The sequence below is a fragment of the Emys orbicularis genome, chromosome 4 (assembly GCF_028017835.1).
Source record: "Emys orbicularis isolate rEmyOrb1 chromosome 4, rEmyOrb1.hap1, whole genome shotgun sequence".
In the NCBI taxonomy this organism is placed as follows: domain Eukaryota; kingdom Metazoa; phylum Chordata; order Testudines; family Emydidae; genus Emys; species Emys orbicularis.
In genome coordinates this window covers 130984236-131002326 of record NC_088686.1, presented here as the reverse complement: position 1 = coordinate 131002326, position 18091 = coordinate 130984236, and the positions used below count along the sequence as shown (strand labels likewise).

At 52.3% G+C, this 18091-nt stretch overlaps 1 protein-coding gene across 1 annotated transcript in view; it reads left to right on the top strand.

The window, feature by feature from the left end:
• The first annotated feature begins 5034 nt into the window (after nucleotides 1–5034).
• Nucleotides 5035–18091, top strand: part of CACNA1S (calcium voltage-gated channel subunit alpha1 S) — a 100374-nt gene continuing 87317 nt past the window's right edge. Inside the window, exons 1-2 of the mRNA XM_065402475.1 lie at nucleotides 5035–5195; nucleotides 17453–17558. Of these exons, the coding sequence (XP_065258547.1) occupies nucleotides 5035–5195; nucleotides 17453–17558 (267 nt within the window). The remainder of the gene's footprint in view (nucleotides 5196–17452; nucleotides 17559–18091) is intronic.

The window sequence follows — 18091 nt, the reverse complement described above, 5'->3', positions numbered from 1 at the left end:
CAAGCAACAGAAGGCTGTCATTCAAACAGTTCGATTTTTAGTGTGGCTACAATAAGCAATGTGGCCTTGTCCTTCCCTCCTCCCCCACCCCACCCGGGCTAGCTTGTCCGTTATCTCTTTAAAAAAAAAATTAATAAAGAAAGAATGCATGGTTTCAAAACAATAGTTACTTTATTTCGAAGGGGGGAGGGTGGTTGGCTTACAGGGAATTAAAATCAACAAAGGGGGTGTGTTTGCATCAAGCAGAAACACAACTGTCACACCGAAGCCTGGCCAATTATGAAACTGGTTTTCAAAGCCTCTCTGATCTGCAGCGCGCCTTGCGGTGCTCTTCTAATCGCCCTGGTATCTGGCACGAAACGATTGTCTGCTGTTGCTTTCATGGACGGAGAGGCAACTGACGACATGTATCCAAAACCACCCGCAACAATGTTTTTGCCCCATCAGGCATTGGGAGCTTAACCCAGAATTCCAGTGGGCGGCGGAGACTGCGGGAACGGTGGGATAGCTACCCACAATGCACCGCTCCGTAAGTCGATGCTTGCCACGGTAGTGATGACGCACTCCGCCAACTTAATGCGCTTTGTGTGGACATATGCAATTGACAATATAAAATCAATTTCTAAAAATCGACTTCTATAAAATCGACCTAATTTCGTAGTGTAGACATACCCATGGTGTCCTTCTGTATTTTTTTAAAGATGGTGCTGTGGTAACTACTAGGTGGAGGAAAGTATACAGGTTCTGAACAAGTCCAAAAAAGTTCTTGGAAACGGTATTAGAGCTCAAAGGAGCAACCACGACTAAATGTAGACAATGCGCATAGCAATGTGTGTAAACAGCACGTGGTTGTTTTGTTTGGTTGTTAACAACCATCCAGCAAGAGCCATTGATGGGATTTCCCCCCCCTAACTTCTGTGTACGTGTGCCATGACATTACACCTCCCAGGTCTAAGCGACAGTGCAGGGCATCTCACAGACTAATTGAACCTTGTTAGTGTAGTTATTACCTTGGTTATCAATATGTGTAATTGTGTATTATATAAATGTTGGGGTTTTAAGAGTTATTGTTGTTAAGTTTTGGCTTGGAAGGGAAGATGTGGTATTGGGAGTTGTGCCTTCAAGGGCTGAGCTTCCCAGACAGAGAGTCTGGGCAGGGTGCCACAAAGCTCTTGTTGTTTTGTACAGCAAGCTGGAACTAGGCATAGAATGCTGAAGCGCTTGTGAGCACCCTCAGCATTGAGGCCCAGATCCTCCAGGGCATTTCAGCTCCTAAATCCCCTTGAAATCAATGGAATCACCTTTGTGGTCTGGATGTGATCTCTGAATGCCACAGTCCCCACTGGGCTCTGCTGAGGATTCTCAGGCCTCCAAGAGGAGCCTGCCAATTGGTGGATTTGATTGGAAGCCAGGTGCTACTCGGGGCTGGCACAGAGTTTGCCTCCTAACCCGGGGCAGTTTGGGCCGAATCTCCCTTGGCAGTTTGGGGCTGAGTCAAAGCCTGCAAACTCTTGAACCACAAAAAAGCACCTGCAAATCCAGCTCCGTGATGGTCCCATAGTACCATTCAGGACGATCTTGTGTCTTCTAGGGCTGGCGGTATCCCTGCCAGAGGCAGAGTCTGTCCAACTGGGGCCGGATGGAAACGTCGCCTCTGAATTTGCCATCTAGGCCTGATATTTCTTCACCTAGAGCCTTAGAAAACCCCAGGAGCCACCACCATGTCAGTCCTCTGCGGCTAACCCTTCCTGGCCAAGGGGATGGCACGGGGCAGGGAGCAGACCTTCCTTAGGCCTTCCATTCACACATTGCTGGATCTCTGTCTTTAAAAGCACACACCTAGTCAGTGATCAGTCAGTGTGTGCAATTACTTACAGCTGTGACTGGGGTGGAGGAAAACCATCTACCAAGGTGCGTGTACCAATTCCAAACTTGCCATACCCCCAGCTGGCCACAAGATGTCCCCAGAGACCCTTCCTAGCACTAGCAGCTGCTAGTGGCGCTGGAACAGGGCTGAGATCCTCAGAACTCCCCTCTGGGGCTGCAGCAGTAGCGGAGCTCATAGGTTGAATCCCAAGTGAAAGGGGACAGTGATTAGTGGGAGAAGGAGGGAGGACAAAATGGGGACCCACTCAGGACTACAGTCAGATGTGGTGAACGCAGCCCATGATACCTCCAGGGACCCCATCATTTGGGGTGTGAGAAGGAATATTTGACCCTAAAATGTGGGAAAAGATTGGGGGTGTGTGCGTGTGTGGAATTAATGTTGCTAATTTTACCCCTTTACAGCTGAGCTGATTCTCCCAGAACATGCAGCAATGGACAGGAACAGCTGCAGTGTCTCCCCTCCCCCCATTGGTTAGCAGGCATGTAGCCAAGGGATTCTCCTTCAGGACTGTGTCGCACTGGGGTTGCTGGCCCTCAAATTGGGATGCTCCCAAGACAGGCAGTTCCATGGCAGATGACATGATCCTGAGATGGTATGAGCCTAGGGTGACCAGATGTCCCGATTTTATAGGGACAGTCCCGATTTTGGGGTCTTTTTCTTATATAGGCTCCTATTACTCCCCACCCCCTGTCCCGATTTTTCACATTTGCTGTCTGGTCACCCTATATGAGCCATAGCAGGGTGGTGGCAGAGTGGTTAGCACCTCCAGCTGCAAGGCAGGGAATGGGGGTTAGGTCCCTAGCCTGCTGTCTGGTGTGGGACCAGTACCCCCGTCATGTGGGCCTGTAGTTTCTCTGCTTGTAAAATAGGGACACTGATACGTTCTTTCTTTGTCAAGTGTTCGCAGAGCAGGGTTTAGAAGCGCAAGATATGGTTGTTTTGTCAGCTCTGCCGTGAGTTTGCTGCATGCCTCTGAGCACGTTGCCTCTCCAGGCCTCAGGTTCCCCACCTGTGAAATGGGGATATGTGACGAACTGGGACTGTTCTTAATGTGGTCTTTGAATGCTGACAGGGGAGTGTGGCTAAGACGGTCTGCATTGGGGGATGGGAGACTTGCCAAGGGAGGATATCTGAGCATGTAACCTGAGAACCCAGGAAGGGGTTAGAGGCCAGGTGACACCTTTGCCCGGGAAACTGAACAAAGGCTAGAGAGAGAGTTCAGAGCTGGCTGGTGATATGGCTGGGAGGCAGACGGGGCTCTGACCTCCCAAGGGGGCTGGGGTGCCCTGGGACCCCAAGATGGACCTAACTGAGGGGTCCTGTTGTCTGTGCCTGCAAGACATGTCTTGGACTGTATTCCTGTCATCTAAATAAACCTTCTGCTTTACTGGCTGGCTGAGAGTCATGGTGAATCGCAGGAAGCCGGGGGTGCAGGGCCTTGTGTCCCCCCACACTCCGTGACAGGATAATACGTCTGACCCAACTTTCTAAAGAGCTTTGACATCTGCAGATATAAGCCTCTGTAGGTGCTCGGTATTATTATCTAGTAATGTTTGTAAAACACATCCAGGGTAAAGGCCCCTGTAGCAGGGCAAAGTCTAATACATCTCCTGGAGTATTTAACTGTTTGTATGTAGACATTTCCCTAGGGGACATGCAGGCAGATCAGTCAGTGTAAAATGCAGCGATGAGACAGAGGGGGAAGACAAGATGTTGGGTGTTGGTGCTAGCCAGTCCTAGACCCTTTTAGGGGGTGAAATCCAGAACAAGCCCTGTAGAATCCTCGAAATGTGGGGCTGGAAGGGACCTTGGGAAGTCATCAAGTGCAGCCCCCTGTGCTGAGACAGGACCAGTAAACCTAGACCAGGTGTGTGTCCAGCCTGTTCTTTAAAATCTCCAGTGACAGGGATTCCACAGCCTCCCTTGGGAGCCTGCTCCAGATCTTAACCACTGAATTTCCCTGGCAGCCGAGCGGAGGCAGCAGGAGACATGGGCTGTGTTCCTCGCTCTGGATGAGGCTAACGGCACTGCTGACCCCCCTTTGCTGGGCAGGCCTTGGAGAAGTGCCTGCTAGTTACAGTCAGGATCCAGGGGCAAACGCTCCGAGTTCGGCACGTGCTTTCTGTGACTACTCTGCAATGCAGAAGGAGACACTCGGGGTTCCCGCCCTGGCGTGGGGCTCAGGAGAGCTGCGTTCCATTCCTGGCTCTGCTACTGGGACTTTGACCCAGATCCGCAAAGGCAGTTAGGTGCCTGATTCTCATTGAGCCCCGTGGGAGTTCGGTGCCCAAATACCTTTGAGGATCTGGCCCTCACTGCTCTGTTCCCCTTCTGCAAAGTGGGGATCAGAACTCTAACTTCCTCCCACTCGTGTCTGGTTAGATTCTACACTTGTTGGGACAGGGATTGTCGCTCATGTACGTGCAGCGCCTAGCACGGAGCGGTTTCCATACATTCCCTGATTCCGATTAGTAACAACATTTGCTTTGACGGGGAATGTTTGTCCTAACAAACGCACTGGCCGGAAGGATTACCGGAAAGTGAACACCAGAAGGGAGAGGCAAATGCATTTGCAAATGAGGTAGGATTTATCTGCAGCAGTCACCCAACCCAAGTGAGGACTGATATTTCATTCTTTAGATGCACCCTGGGCCCAGTCGGACAAAGCAGGCGGCTTGTGTTGTTTAAACAGCCTGATGATTCCTTGGGCTGCTTCAGAAGCCAGAGGGAGATGGGGAAGAGGGCCAGGGAGAGAGCTGAAGTGGGTTGAAGAGGGATTTTCGCCGAGTATTTCCCTCTTGAAGTGGGTCCCTCACTCCCATTCCCAACCTGGAGCCGTAGCTTGGGAAGCAGTTACCGGTGTTGGGATAAGCAACAGCTGCTGGGCTTCTTTTGCTGTCTCAGGAACTCTGACAGCACCAGAGAGCGGGGACGGAGTCTAATTTTAAACTCATGCCTGGTGCATTTGTGTATGTGTGAGTGCGATTTCCAGCCCCCCCTCACCCTCCGCCTCCCGCTCTGCACCGAGGAGACTGGCTCAGCAGAAGAGAACCAGAAGGGGCTTCGGGCTGGGGACGGGGGTCTCAGCTGTGGGAGGAGAGGACGGGGGGAGAAGAACTGGCGGAGGCAGCTAGGGAAGGAAGATCATGGAGCCTGCTTCTGCCCAGGATGATCAGAAGAAAAAGCAACAGAAAGAAAAGCCAAAGAAACCGGTGCCACCAGCAGCCCCCCGGCCAGCCAGGGCTCTGTTCTGCTTAACCCTTCAGCACCCGCTGCGGAAAGCCTGCATCGGCATTGTGGAATGGAAGTATCCTTTCCACCTAGGCGGGGAGGGGAGACGGGACCTGCGTGGGGGTGTCTAGAAACATGGGAGACGGACACCCGGCAAAGCACAAAGGAGGCATTAGAAAGCGTGTGGAGGGAATGCCTTGACCCAGCGGCGAGCGAGAGGAAAGTGCGTGCCCAAGGCACAGGAGAAAATGGGGCCGTTTGGTGGGTGTGGACAGGTTTAAACTCGGTGAGCGATCGATCTGGTTTTCCTGTTCCTGACGGCTGACGAAGTGCCTGTTTGTACCGTCTATCTCGCCGGCGATGCGAAAGAGCAGGGGAGGCTGAGGAAAGGCTAAATATAGCTGAGGGGCCCGGTTCTGTGATCCTGCTGCACTCAGTGGCATGAAGCCGGAGTCAGGGAGATCAGGATCTGGCCTGTGTTTTCTTGGGACGAGGTCGGAGATGGTAATTGATGTGTTCAGTGGAAGGGGGGCTGTTTGGGTGAGAGAAACTGAGGCGGTTTGGACACTGCGGTTTCTGTTCAGTCTCTTTGGTGCCAAGCGAAGATGGGGCCATGGGAAATAATCCCAAGGGTTCCCCTCTCCAGGGCGTTGTGCAGCCAGGCGAGCGGGAGAGACGTTGCTTTCACTTCAGGAGGGAAGTTATATACATGGTGCTGGCGGGAATCCAAGGAAGGCAGAAACCATTTTGGGGAAGGAATGCGAGAGGATCAACCAGTTTGGGGAGAGGGCTAGGAGGAGAGAACCGAAATGCAGGGGCCGGGGGCAGGAAGATGCCGGGTGATTGGAGAAGCCGGGGCAGGGATCGGGGTGTGGTGGGGAGAGGATGCACTTTGATCAGGAGGCAGGAAAGAGAAAAAGCTGGAGGTGGCCCGGAGAGGGGCGTAGGGGAGAAAATGTCAGACCGGGAAAGTAAAGTGTGTGTGTGGGGGGGAAGGGACTGAGAGGGACACTGCGAGCTGCTTGGAATAGCTCAGAGAGGGAGTCAGCCGCTCGCTGGCTGCCCGCAGCTGCTGTCTGACATCACAGATGGATGGCTCCCTTCGCCATTCCCTTCTCTCTCCCTCTTTCTTTCCTTCTCCCTTTTTCTCTCCTTCATTCTCCCCATCTCTTCCTCATTCTCTCTCCCCACCACCATCTCTCTGTCTTTCCCCTCCACCTCTCCCTCTCCATCCATCACTGCCCTAGGCTCCCCGCTCTCTGATCCCGGCTTTGCTAAAAGCCCAGCTCTAGCTCAAAGAGGAATGAGTTCAGGCCCTGTGTGATACAGAGGGTCAGACCAGATGGCCACAATGGGCCCTTCTGGCCTCAGATCGGGACCCTGCAGCAGGGATGACGGAATGGCAGCCCAGAGGGGCTGGGAGCTAACCCTGGGGGGCTGAAGAGGAGCCCATGGAGAGCGGAAGAACCTTTTGTGTGTTTGGATTCTTGTTACCTTGGAAGGGGTGAAGTTTTAGTCAGAGACTTGGCTGGAGGGCTGGGCCCCATCACCACCTCCAGCCTGGGTGGGGAAGGCTGAGGGTTGGGGACCACCTCGGAGGAAACTGAGGCAGGGAGTGCCTGTTGTGCCAGGCGTGGCCTGCAGAGAGTGCTACAGGCAGCCACACCGGTGACAAGTGTTTAGGAGGATGCCGCTGCTTCCAGCTCATAGCCCGAGGCCCAGAATTGGGAAGGTATTTAGGCACTGCTGTGCTCAGAACCCTACATATCATTTTCAAAAGGGACTTAGGAGCCAAAATCTCATTGGCAGTCAACGGCATTCCGGCTCCAACTGTGTCAATTACTAAATATGTAACAAGCTGGGCCTTACTTCATTAGCTCAAATGACAGAGGCTGTTGCTTTTAGGATCCCAAAGGGCCCAGATTCAACCCAGGCGTACTAGGCTGCATTCTGGCCATCAGGCATGTCGTCTGGGTCCTTTCTTGACTTGAGGGCGCTATCTCACTCTGGGAGAAATCAATGAAACAAGGGGGGGGGGGGGTCGTCCTGTGGGTACATGCTGGCAGTTTGGCCATCAGAGTCCCTGTACTGTGGGCTGCAGGTATGGAACATGAAGCATGTTGGGTCTAGTCACGGCTTGGCTGGGAGATCATCCCGGGTGCAGCAGGAAGAGGTGTTAGTGACTTAAGAGGTGGCGTCAAGTATCAGGGGGTAGCCGTGTTAGTCTGTATCTACAAAAACAACAAGGAGTCTGGTGGCACCTTAAAGACTAACAGATTTATTTGGGCATAAGCTTTCGTGGGTAAAAACCTCACTTCTTCGAGGTGGCGCTTCTCTCATGGACTCAGTCCTGAAGCCTGGCACCTGGCCAGGTGCCCCGTGCTGCTGGATCAGACCTAAAGTGTGGGGCGTGGCCATTGAAGGCTCGGTGGTACCTTTTGGAAGAAATGGCGTGTGGGGCCTTTGTCTTGGGTACGCTCCAGTTTTGCACTCTCTGCCTCCCTAAAATCCTTCCTGCATAATAGCTGTTAGTGACTCCCCCTCCCTCCCTCCCTGCCAGGCAGTGTTCTACCCCAGAAGTGGCAGCATTTCAGTGGGGAGTGAGCAATCCCAGTCCTACCCTATGCAAAGGGCTCTGGGACCTGGTGGGTTTTTTGTATCCTTTTAATAATAACGCTCTAGGCTGCTTTTGCCCAAGGCTCTCTCACTGCCTTACAAACATTTAATGAATTAATTCTCACAACTGCTCCCCGCAGCTGTAACACAAGTAGTGCCCTCAAGCTACACATGGGACAAGAGACACAGAAAGCAGAAGTGACTAGCTCAGGGTCAGCCTGCAAATCAGTGGCACATCTGGGACTAGAACCTACAACTCCTAGGTCACTGCCGTAACCACTGAACCCCTTGTAGCCATGAGAGCGAATGGACCTGCTACTGAACACAGATTGGAAGGAGGAAAGAGACAGGTGTGCCAACAGGAAGGTCAAAGAAGCAGTCACTGCAAACAGGGTAGGGGACAGCATGAGTGTGAGAGAGAGATTCCTCTGCATCAGGTTACACTGGTACCCACAATGCAGCAGATTCTATCTATACCCACAATGCTCTGGGCACTATTTATACCCACAGTGCCCCTGGTTTGCTGCTTTGGGGTTGCAACGAGAGGAAGTGGCCTAGTTCTGGCCACTCAAGGTAGCATTTGCTCAAAGGTCAGGCCGGTTGCTTGGTAGGGGGTTAATTGTAAGCGTGCTTTGTGAGCATGCTGGGGGTGTATGGAGTGGGGTTTGGGAGTGTTGGGGCGCTGGGGGGACATGTGCCCCATTACAGGTATACATGGCACCTGGACTCCACCCTCGCTTCACAATGCTCAGAAGGCAGGTTGCTTATCCGGTGCCCAGTGGAGCTTGCTCCCTGTCATGCCCCAGAGAACCTGGCTATAAAAGCCAGCAAATTTCCAGGCCTGGTGTGATTTAGGCTGCAGCTAGAGACAGGTTTATGATGCATGCTGCTGCTGCTGCTGCCAGGGCTGAGCTGATGCTCTCAAAGGGCTTCACCGGAGTCATAAATGGAGAGAAGCCAGGAGGGAACCCTGCCCCCACAGGATCCCAAACGGCTGTATTGGTTTAACTTGGCTGCATTTCCTGCCAGCAAAAGGGGCCAGGCTGGCACCCCTCGGCACTTCAGCCACAGACGAGTTAAGACCCGAGCATGCAGCAGGTTAGGACCAGAATTAGGGACAGAGCTCCTGGCTCCCAGGCCCCTGCTCCAACCACTAGGTAATACTTCTCTAGGGAGTATCTGGGAGGGAACTACATAGAGTAAATCCCCAAATGGCAGAGGCACAGAGAACAGTCCCAGGCTCCTTCCATCCTTGCGGGACAAAAGGCAGCGCATGCAGTGGGCGAAGCAGGGGACTAGGAGTTCCTGGGTTCAGTTTCCATTTCTGCCGCTGACTTTGGGTGTGACTCCAGGAGGGTCGCTCGATCCCTGTGTCCCTCCTTTAACTCCTCTGGAGAAGGGGAGAAAAACCCGAGGGAAGGGGGGGTTTCGTTCTCTGTAACAACTCATGAGCGCTTTCCCTCTGCAGATCTCCACGCAGGGCAGCACCGTTATTTCCAGGGAGCAAATGAGGGAAACGAGATGGTGGGGAAGGGACTTGAGTTTTTCAAGGCACGAGAGCCAGGGATGGAAGGGCTACGGGAGGCTGATGATGGTGATTGACAGTGAAGTGTGGGGTGAAATATACAGACTGCCAGCATGTCCACCTCGGGCACGCGACTAAAATTAAGGCAGCAGAGGATCATCTTTAGCAGCCATTGGCATCCTTGTCAGCTGATTACGGCAGGTCTAGGCAGCAGGCGGATGCTGAACGGCCAGGAGATTTTATCCACGGGGCGAAGGGGTTGGTTCGTCGTCGAAAGACGTCGTCGCGGATATACATGGCTTCCTTTACCAAAGATATCTAAAGAGTTCATTTGGCCTGTGTAACAGGGCAGCTTGCCCCGTTAAGGGCTGCAGGCCTGTGGCCAGCTGGCCCTGTTCACTAATAAGACCTAGCTGAGGAGAGACAGGTGCTTAGTTCACTCTAAGGAGGGGCAGGGAGGTGGGGTCTGCAGAGAGATGTTGTAGCAAAGGACAGTTGCTTGCAGGAGCCGCTGGAGAGAGGCCCTAGGCGCTGTGGCTGGGTAGAAAGCCCCAGCTGGGGCAGTTTTGTTTTCCTGGGGTGAGTTTGTGGTTGTTGGGATAATAAATGGAGCCCAGAGGGAAGGGACTAAGGATGGGGGTGTCAGACCTTGTCCTCAGCGTTGCTTATGCTTTACGCAGTTACCCCCGGGTGCAGGAGCGCGTGTGAAATTGCTGCAGGACAGGCCAGCACACGGTAATTGAAAGCTGACTCCTATCAATCCCTCCCCCTCCCCACAGCCCTCATCAGGCAGGTGCCCTGGCAGGCAGAGACTCGGGTTGGGCCCAGGTGTATTCCAGGGAGGGGAGGAGTGCCTTGTTGGGGAGCCCGGCCCCGGGGAGCCCCACTCTGAGGATCAGGCGCCAGCTAATGTCCCCTGCAGTGTGAGTGTCCCAGGAGCAGCGTGGCCTCCCGGCCGTCGGGGCCCAGCCTGTCATCACTGTGGATGGTCTCCAGCCACGCAGTGACCTCAGGTGTGATGTGATCTTTAGCCCAATGGCTGGGCCTCTCCGGCTGTCACTGTCTGTAGCAGCTGACGTGTCTTAGGCCTTTGCCTCATCCCCTAGCCAGGCCACGCTGCTTCCCCCGGGTTGAATCTTCGCCGCCTTGTTCTCAGCTTGGCCCCATGAAAGCAAACCCAGCACGCTCCGTGGGTGGGATGACAGAGGGACACGAGCTGTGTGTCCTGTGACACCCTTTCCCCCAGCCTCCCCCGCTATCTCCGATCCACCTCCACATACACGGCAGGCGCAGGATGGGCAGCCGCTGGGGAGCAAACCTCCAGCACCATCCCCCCAGGCTGTCGAGCAGAGGGGTGACTGGATCTGTTAAATGGCTGGAGAGCATTTGGATTGGTTTGCCTTGCAAAATTGCCCGGCGAGCATCATTTCCCAGCCCTCCCCGCTTCCCGGGGCTCTGGGTCCTGCTGCGGCAGAGGAACAAGTGGAGATGTTTGTGCAAGACCCTGCTTTTGTTTTGCTTTTCCTGTCTCTGTTACTAGGGAGCCGAGAGCAGTCCCGGGCCAAACAGGGGGCAGGTAGGTGCTAGACAAACCCCACACACCCAGCCCTGACCTCCAGCTCCCCTGCTATCCCAGCCGGCAGACCCCCAAACACAGCTCTGCCACTGCCCCTCAATCCTGACCTGCAGCCCCCAGGTTTGGCAACGCCTTGGGGCCAAAAAGCAGCAGAGTTTGAATTTGTGCAAACTTGGACAAATGTGCATGAAATACTGCCTGGCGTGGGGGTGGGGACACTTCCAGCCTCTCCCTAAATGCAAATGAATGAACTCTGTGCCCAGCCGTGACGCTTCACACGGGTACCCGGGGTTGGGAGGCACCTTGCTACCACCTGCCCTTTGCTAGTGGGAGCCTCGTCTCTCCCCACCGGGGGTCAGCTCCTCACCTCCACTGGCACCCCAGCCTCTGCAGGTCCTGCTGTCACTGAAGGGTTAGCAATTGGCACACGCCAAGAGGACACTGGGAGGTTGGAGTGTGCTGATCGCTCACTGAGTGGTCCCAGGTTCGCTGCACCCAAAGCAGCTGTACACCACACCCCCCACAGCTCCCCAGTCCCACCTCCGATCGCTGCCCTGCTTTGCACACACTGGGTGTGTCCAGAGGGACACACGCAGCAGTTTATTTGATGCAGATCGTGTAGCACGTACAGGACGCTCCCTGTTATCCGAATAGCAGGTGGGACACGGATTTTATTTGGATAATCTAGCGGGCAGGAGCCACTCAGCAGCCGGGTGACCTCTCTTGCAGCTAGGGCTTGTCTTTCTCCTCCTCCTCTCAGTCCTGGCTGGGAGTCTCTGTGCTGCTCCGCTCGCTCCCTCCCCTGACAGCAGGGCAACAGAGGAGCTCTATTGTCTGAACTGCTGTGTTATCCAGCCTGTCTTGTCGCCCAGCATGGGAGACGTGCTGTGGGGGGCGTGTATTGGAAACCAATGGTTACATACAACGTAAAATCAGAGCGTGCATTCTAGAACCTAGACTCGATACTTTCATGTCGTACAGAGCAATGCTCACCCCAAAATCCTTCCAACCTTTTACAGCCTGTGATCCTTGTTTCATGAGACAAGTCATGCTGGCAGCTTGCCTCCTAAGTAAAGGAGCCCCCAGTGTCTCTTTTGCAGCCCAGGCTATCTCAAAACAGTCCTTTGATCTTTATTCGTAACCCAGACCCCCTGGTGCTAATTGCTCCTCCTGGTAGGTTTCAGAGTAGTTGCCGTGTTAGCCTGTATCAGCAAAAACAACGAGGAGTCCTTGGGGCACCTTAGAGAGTAACACATTTATTTGGGCATAAGCTTTCGTGGGCTAGAACCCACTTCATCGGATGCATGGAGTGGAAAATACAGGAGCAGGTATAAATACATGAAAGGATGGGGGTTGCTTTGCCAAGTGTGAGGTCAGTCTAACGAGATAAATCAATTAACAGCAGGATACCAAGGGAGGGAAAATAACTTTTGAAGTGGTGAGAGAGTGGCCCATTACAGACAGTTGACAAGAAGGTGTGAGTAACAGTAGGGAGAAATTAGTATTGGGGAAATTAAGTTTAGGTTTTGTAATGACCCAACCACTCCCAGTCTTTATTCAGGCCTAATCTGATGGTGTCCAGTTTGCAAATTAATTCCAGTTCTGCAGCTTCACGTTGGAGTCTGTTTTTGAAGTTTTTTTGTTGAAGAATTGCCACTTTTAGGTCTGTTATTGAGTGACTAGAGAGATTGAAGTGTTCTACTGGTTTTTGAATGTTATGAATTACTGATGTCAGAGTTGTGTCCATTTATTCTTTTGCATAGAGACTGTCCAGTTTGGCCAATGTACATGGCAGAGGGGCATTGCTGGCACATGATGGCATAGATCACATTGGTAGATGTGCAGGTGAACGAGCCCCGGATGGTGTGGCTGATGTGGCTAGGTCCCTATGATGGTGTCCCATGAATAGATATGTGGACAGAGTTGTCACCGGGGTTTGCAGCAGGGTTTGGTTCCTGGGTTAGTGTTTTTGTTGTGTGGTGTGTGGTTGCTGGTGAGTATTTGGTTCAGGTTGGGGGGCTGTCTGTAGGCGAGGACTGGTAGATTTTGCAGTCTCTTGTCAATTTTGTAATCTAGATTAGTTGCATACTGAGCCACAAGCTAGACTCCTGCTGTGAAGGGACCGTACACAATACAGACAAGGACCAGACGGGGAGATAAGTGTCTGTAACCCCTTCCCGAAAGGAACCTGTCTGAGATATGTCCCCTCATAGACTCATAGACTTTAAGGTCAGAAGGGACCATTATGGTCATCTAGTCTGACCTCCCGCATGATGCAGGCCACAAAAGCTGACCCACCCACTTTCCCTTAACTCAGCTGTTGAAGTCTCCAGATCGTGATTTAAAGACTTCAAGTCGCAGAGAATCCTCCAGCTTGCGACCCCTGCCCCATGCTGCGGAGGAAGGCGAAAAACCTCCAGGGCCTCTGCCAATCTACCCTGGAGGAAAATTCCTTCCCGACCCCAAATATGGCGATCAGTAGAACCCTGAGCATACAGGCAAGAATCTCCAGCCGAACCCTCATTTTACCAGCGATCGCACGTTATTGCCTAATTGACTAAAATCACGTTATCCCATCAAACCATTCCCTCCATGAACTTATCTAGCCTAATCTTGAAGCCAGGGAGGTCTTTTGCCCCCACCGTTTCCCTCGGAAGGCTGTTCCAAAATTTCACCCCTCTGACGGTTAGAAACCTTCGTCTAATTTCAAGCCTAAACTTCCCCACGGCCAGTTTATATCCATTTGTTCTCATGTCCACATTAGTACTGAGCTGAAATAATTCCTCTCCCTCCCTGGTATTTATCCCTCTGATATATTTAAAGAGAGCAATCATATCCCCCCTCAGCCTTCTTTTGGTTAGGCTAAACAAACCGAGCTCCTCGAGTCTCCTTTCATAGGAAAGGTTTTCCATTCCTCGGATCATCCTAGTGGCCCTTCTCTGTACCCGTTCCAGTTTGAGTTCATCCTTTTTAAACATAGGAGACCAGAACTGCACACAGTACTCCAAATGAGGTCTCACCAGCGCCTTGTATAACGGAAGCAGCACCTCCTTGTCCCTACTAGAAATACCTCGCCTAATGCATCCCAAGATCGCATTAGCTTTTTTCACAGCCACGTCACATTGCCGACTCATAGTCATCCTGCGATCAACCAGGACTCCGAGGTCCTTCTCCTCCTCCGTCACTTCCAACCTATGCGTCCCCAGCTTATAACTAAAATTCTTGTTAGTCATCCCTAAATGCATCACCTTACACTTCTCACTATTAAATCTCATCCTATTATTATTACTCCAATTTACAAGGTCATCCAAGTCTCCCTGCAGAATATCCCGATCCTTCTCCGAATTGGCAATACCTCCCAACTTTGTGTCATCCGCAAACTTTATCAGCCCAGTCCTACATTCGGTTCCGAGGTCAGTAATAAATAGATTAAATAAAATCGGACCCAAGACCGAACCTTGAGGAACCCCACTGGTGACCTCCCTCCAACCTGACAGTTCACCTTTCAGTACTACCCGCTGCAGTCTACCCTTTAACCAGTTCTTTATCCACCTCTGGATTTTCATATCAATCCCCATTTTTTCCAATTTAACCAATAATTCCTCATGCGGTACAGTATCAAACGCTTTACTAAAATCAAGGTATATTAGATCCACCGCATTTCCTTTATCTAGAAGGTCTGTTACTTTCTCAAAGAAGGAGATCAGGTTGGTTTGGCACGATCTGCCTTTCGTAAACCCATGTTGTAATTTGTCCCAATTGCCATTCACCTCAAGGTCCTTAACTACTTTCTCCTTCAAAAATTTTTCCAAGACCTTGCATACTACAGATGTTAAACTAACAGGCCTGTAGTTACCCGGGTCACTTTTTTTCCCCTTCTTGAAAATAGGAACCACATTAGCTATTTTCCAGTCCAACGGTACCACCCCCGAGTTTATAGATTCATTAAAAATTATCACTAAGGGGCTTGCAATTTCTTGTGCCAGTTCCTTCAATATTCTAGGATGAAGATCATCCGGTCCGCCTGATTTAGTCCCGTTTAGCTGGTCAAGTTTGGCTTCCACCTCTGATGCTGTAATGTCAATCCCCCCTCCTTTATTCCCCTCTGTCCTGCTCCCTCTATTTCTAAGCCCTTCATTAGCCTTATTAAAGACCGATGCAAAATATTCATTTAGATATTGTGCCATGCCTAGATTATCCTTAATCTCCACTCCATCTACATTCTTCAGCGGTCCCACTTCCTCTTTCTTTGTTTTCTTCCTATTTATATGGCTATAAAACCTCTTACTATTGGATTTAATTCCCCTCGCAAGGTCCAACTCTACACGGCTTTTGGCCTTTCTCACTGTATCCCTACATGCTCTGACCTCAATAAGGTAGGTTTCCTTGCTGATCCCTCCCCTCTTCCATTCTTTGTACGCTTTCTGCTTTTTCTTAATCGCCCCTTTGAGACGCCCGCTCATCCAGCTAGGTCTAAATCTTCTGCCTACTAACCGTTTTCCCTTTCTCGGGATACAGGCCTCGGACAGCTCGTGCAACTTCAACTTGAAATAATCCCAGGCGTCATCTGCCTTTAGATCCCTAAGTATGTTAGCCCAATGCACTTCCCTAAGTAGTTGCCTTAATTTATTAAAGTTGGCCTTTTTGAAATCGTAAACCTTAGTCACAGTTTTATTTCTGTTAATCCTTCCATTTAGTTTAAATTGAATTAGCTCATGGTCACTCGAGCCAAGGTTGTCCCCTACAACCATTTCCTCAACGAGGTCCTCACTACTCACCAAAACCAAATCTAAAATTGCATCCCCCCTCATCTGTTCAGTTACTGCTTGATGGAGGAATTCATCTGCTAGCACGTCTAGGAACATCTGAGCCCTATTATTGTTACTAGCATTTGTTCCCCAATCTATATCTGGGAAGTTAAAGTCCCCCATGATTACACAGTTCTTATTAGTTTTTACTTCCCTAAAAACATTAAATAGTTCTGTGTCCGCATCCAGGCTAGATCCTGGCGGTCTATAGCACACCCCAAGCACTATCTCAGGGGAGGCTCTAGTAGTTCTTTTACCCAGTGTAATTATTGCCCAGACAGACTCCGTCTTATCCATTCCATCACTTATTATTTCTTTACATTTTACCTCATTATTGACATACAATGCCACTCCTCCTGATTACCTGCCACAGCTCCCGAGGCTTTAAGAACATAATTTTAAGTATAGAGACATAATTCCTTAAATATTATCCATGCATACATTTCAAAATTATTGTGATGACCAGCGGGCTACTGGCTGTTGCTGGAGACTGTCTTCTGGAGTACTAACGTGCATAGAACTGACCCAGGAGAGCCCTGTAAAACCCCCTGCACCTGCTGTGCCAGTTGGCATCAAGAGGTCACTGGGTCACAGCAGCCCCACAGCACTTACTAATGTGCTCCCACATTTCCCCACATCAGCTCTGTGCCTCCCCATCAGTCTTGTGCTCCTCTAGCTGCCCAATCTTCCCCAGCTCCCCCTCACTGCTGAGCCCCTCCCCCAGCCCCACATTTGCCCCTCTGCTCCTTATGCAGAGGTTCTTCATCCCCCCTCCTCAAGCTTCCCCTGCCCCAAGCGCCGCCCCCGCAGCTCCCATTGGCCGGGAACCACAGCCAATGGGAGCTGCGGGGGCGTTGCCTGCAGACAGGGCAGCATGCAGAGCCACTTGGTTGTGCCTCCGCATAGGAGTCGGAGGGGGGCATGCCACAGCTTCTGGGAGCTGCTTAAGGTAAGTGCCGCCTGGAGCCTGCACCCCTGACCCACTCCCCGTCCCCAACCCCCTGCTCCAGCCCTGATCCTCCTCCTGCCCTCAAAACCCCTCAGTGCCAGCACGGAGCAGCCTCCTAAACCCCAAACCCCTCATTCCCAGCACCACCCCAGAGCCCTCACCCCCCCCTGCACCCCAACCCCCTGCCCCAGCCCAGAGCCCCCTCCCACACCCTGAACCTCTCATTTCTGGCCCCTTCCTGGAACTTGCACCCCCAGCTGGAGCCCTCACCCCCTCCCACACCCCAGCCCCCTGCCCCAGCCTGGTGAAAATGAGCGAGTGAGTGAGGGTGGGGAGAGCAAGCAACAGAGGGAGGGGGGATGGAGTGAGCAGGGGCGGGGCCTTGGAGGGGGTGGGGCAGGAGGTGGGGCAAGGTTGTTCGGTTTTGTGCGAGTAGAAAGTTGGCAACCCTAGGGTGGGAGGGAGATGGGGAGAAGCGGAGGCAGGAACCCATCCCCGTTCACAGGAGAGGATAGGGGGAGCCTTCCCCAAGGGGTGGGGCAGTAGGGAAGGCAGCCAATCGGAGGCTGATTTCCCTTTAGACTGATGGGCTGTGCCCCAGATCTGTAAGAGGCTCTGAAACTGTGGGAGTGTTGGCAGGTCTGATGACAACCGCACCCCGTGTTATTGCAGCCCTGGGTGTCCCCCCCAGCTCTGCCAGTGCCCCCAGCCCCCCTGGCTAGTCCATCCCTGGGCCTCTCCTGTGTAAATATGGCCGGTGCCATGGCATTGTACCAGCTGACGAGGTGGTTACCATTAATTGGTGCATATGCAGGGACTGCGCCTCAGCTCTGTGCTTCTCCTTAATGCCCACCCACAGACCCTTCGAGATCATTATCCTGATGACCATCTTTGCCAACTGCGTGGCGTTGGCCGTCTACCTGCCCATGCCGAACGATGATACCAACGCTTCCAACTCCAGCCTGGTAAGAGACAGCTTCGTCCTCGTGTTGTACAAACCCGCCCGGCGCCGCCTCACTCACGGCAAAGCCCCCGAGGCAAACCTTTTTCTTTCACTTGTGTTCCAAACTAACCTTTTAAAAATAGCCGGGGCATCAAGTCGAGGCAGCATGAAGGGGCTGAGCTCCTCGCCCACGAATGTTAGCGCCTGCCTGGCACTGAAATTTCACCCTCCAAGCCACCAGCACGTGAGCTGCATGATCTCCAGTTATGTAGTCGTGAAATTTGCACCTGAGCCTCTGAGTCCATAAGCAGGAAGGGAAGCTGGGACCCACAACACCAAGATACAGGTCTCTGCTCCCTGTTGCGTTGGGATGGGAGTGGCTGGCCCCACAAGTAAGAAGCTGTTTAGGGGGCTGAAATAATTAGGGGGCTGGGGCACATGACTTATGAGGAGAGGCTGAGGGAACTGGGCTTATTTAGTCTGCAGAAGAGAAGAGTGAGGGGGGATTTGATAGCAGCCTTCAACTACCTGAAGGGGGGTTCCAAAGAGGATGGA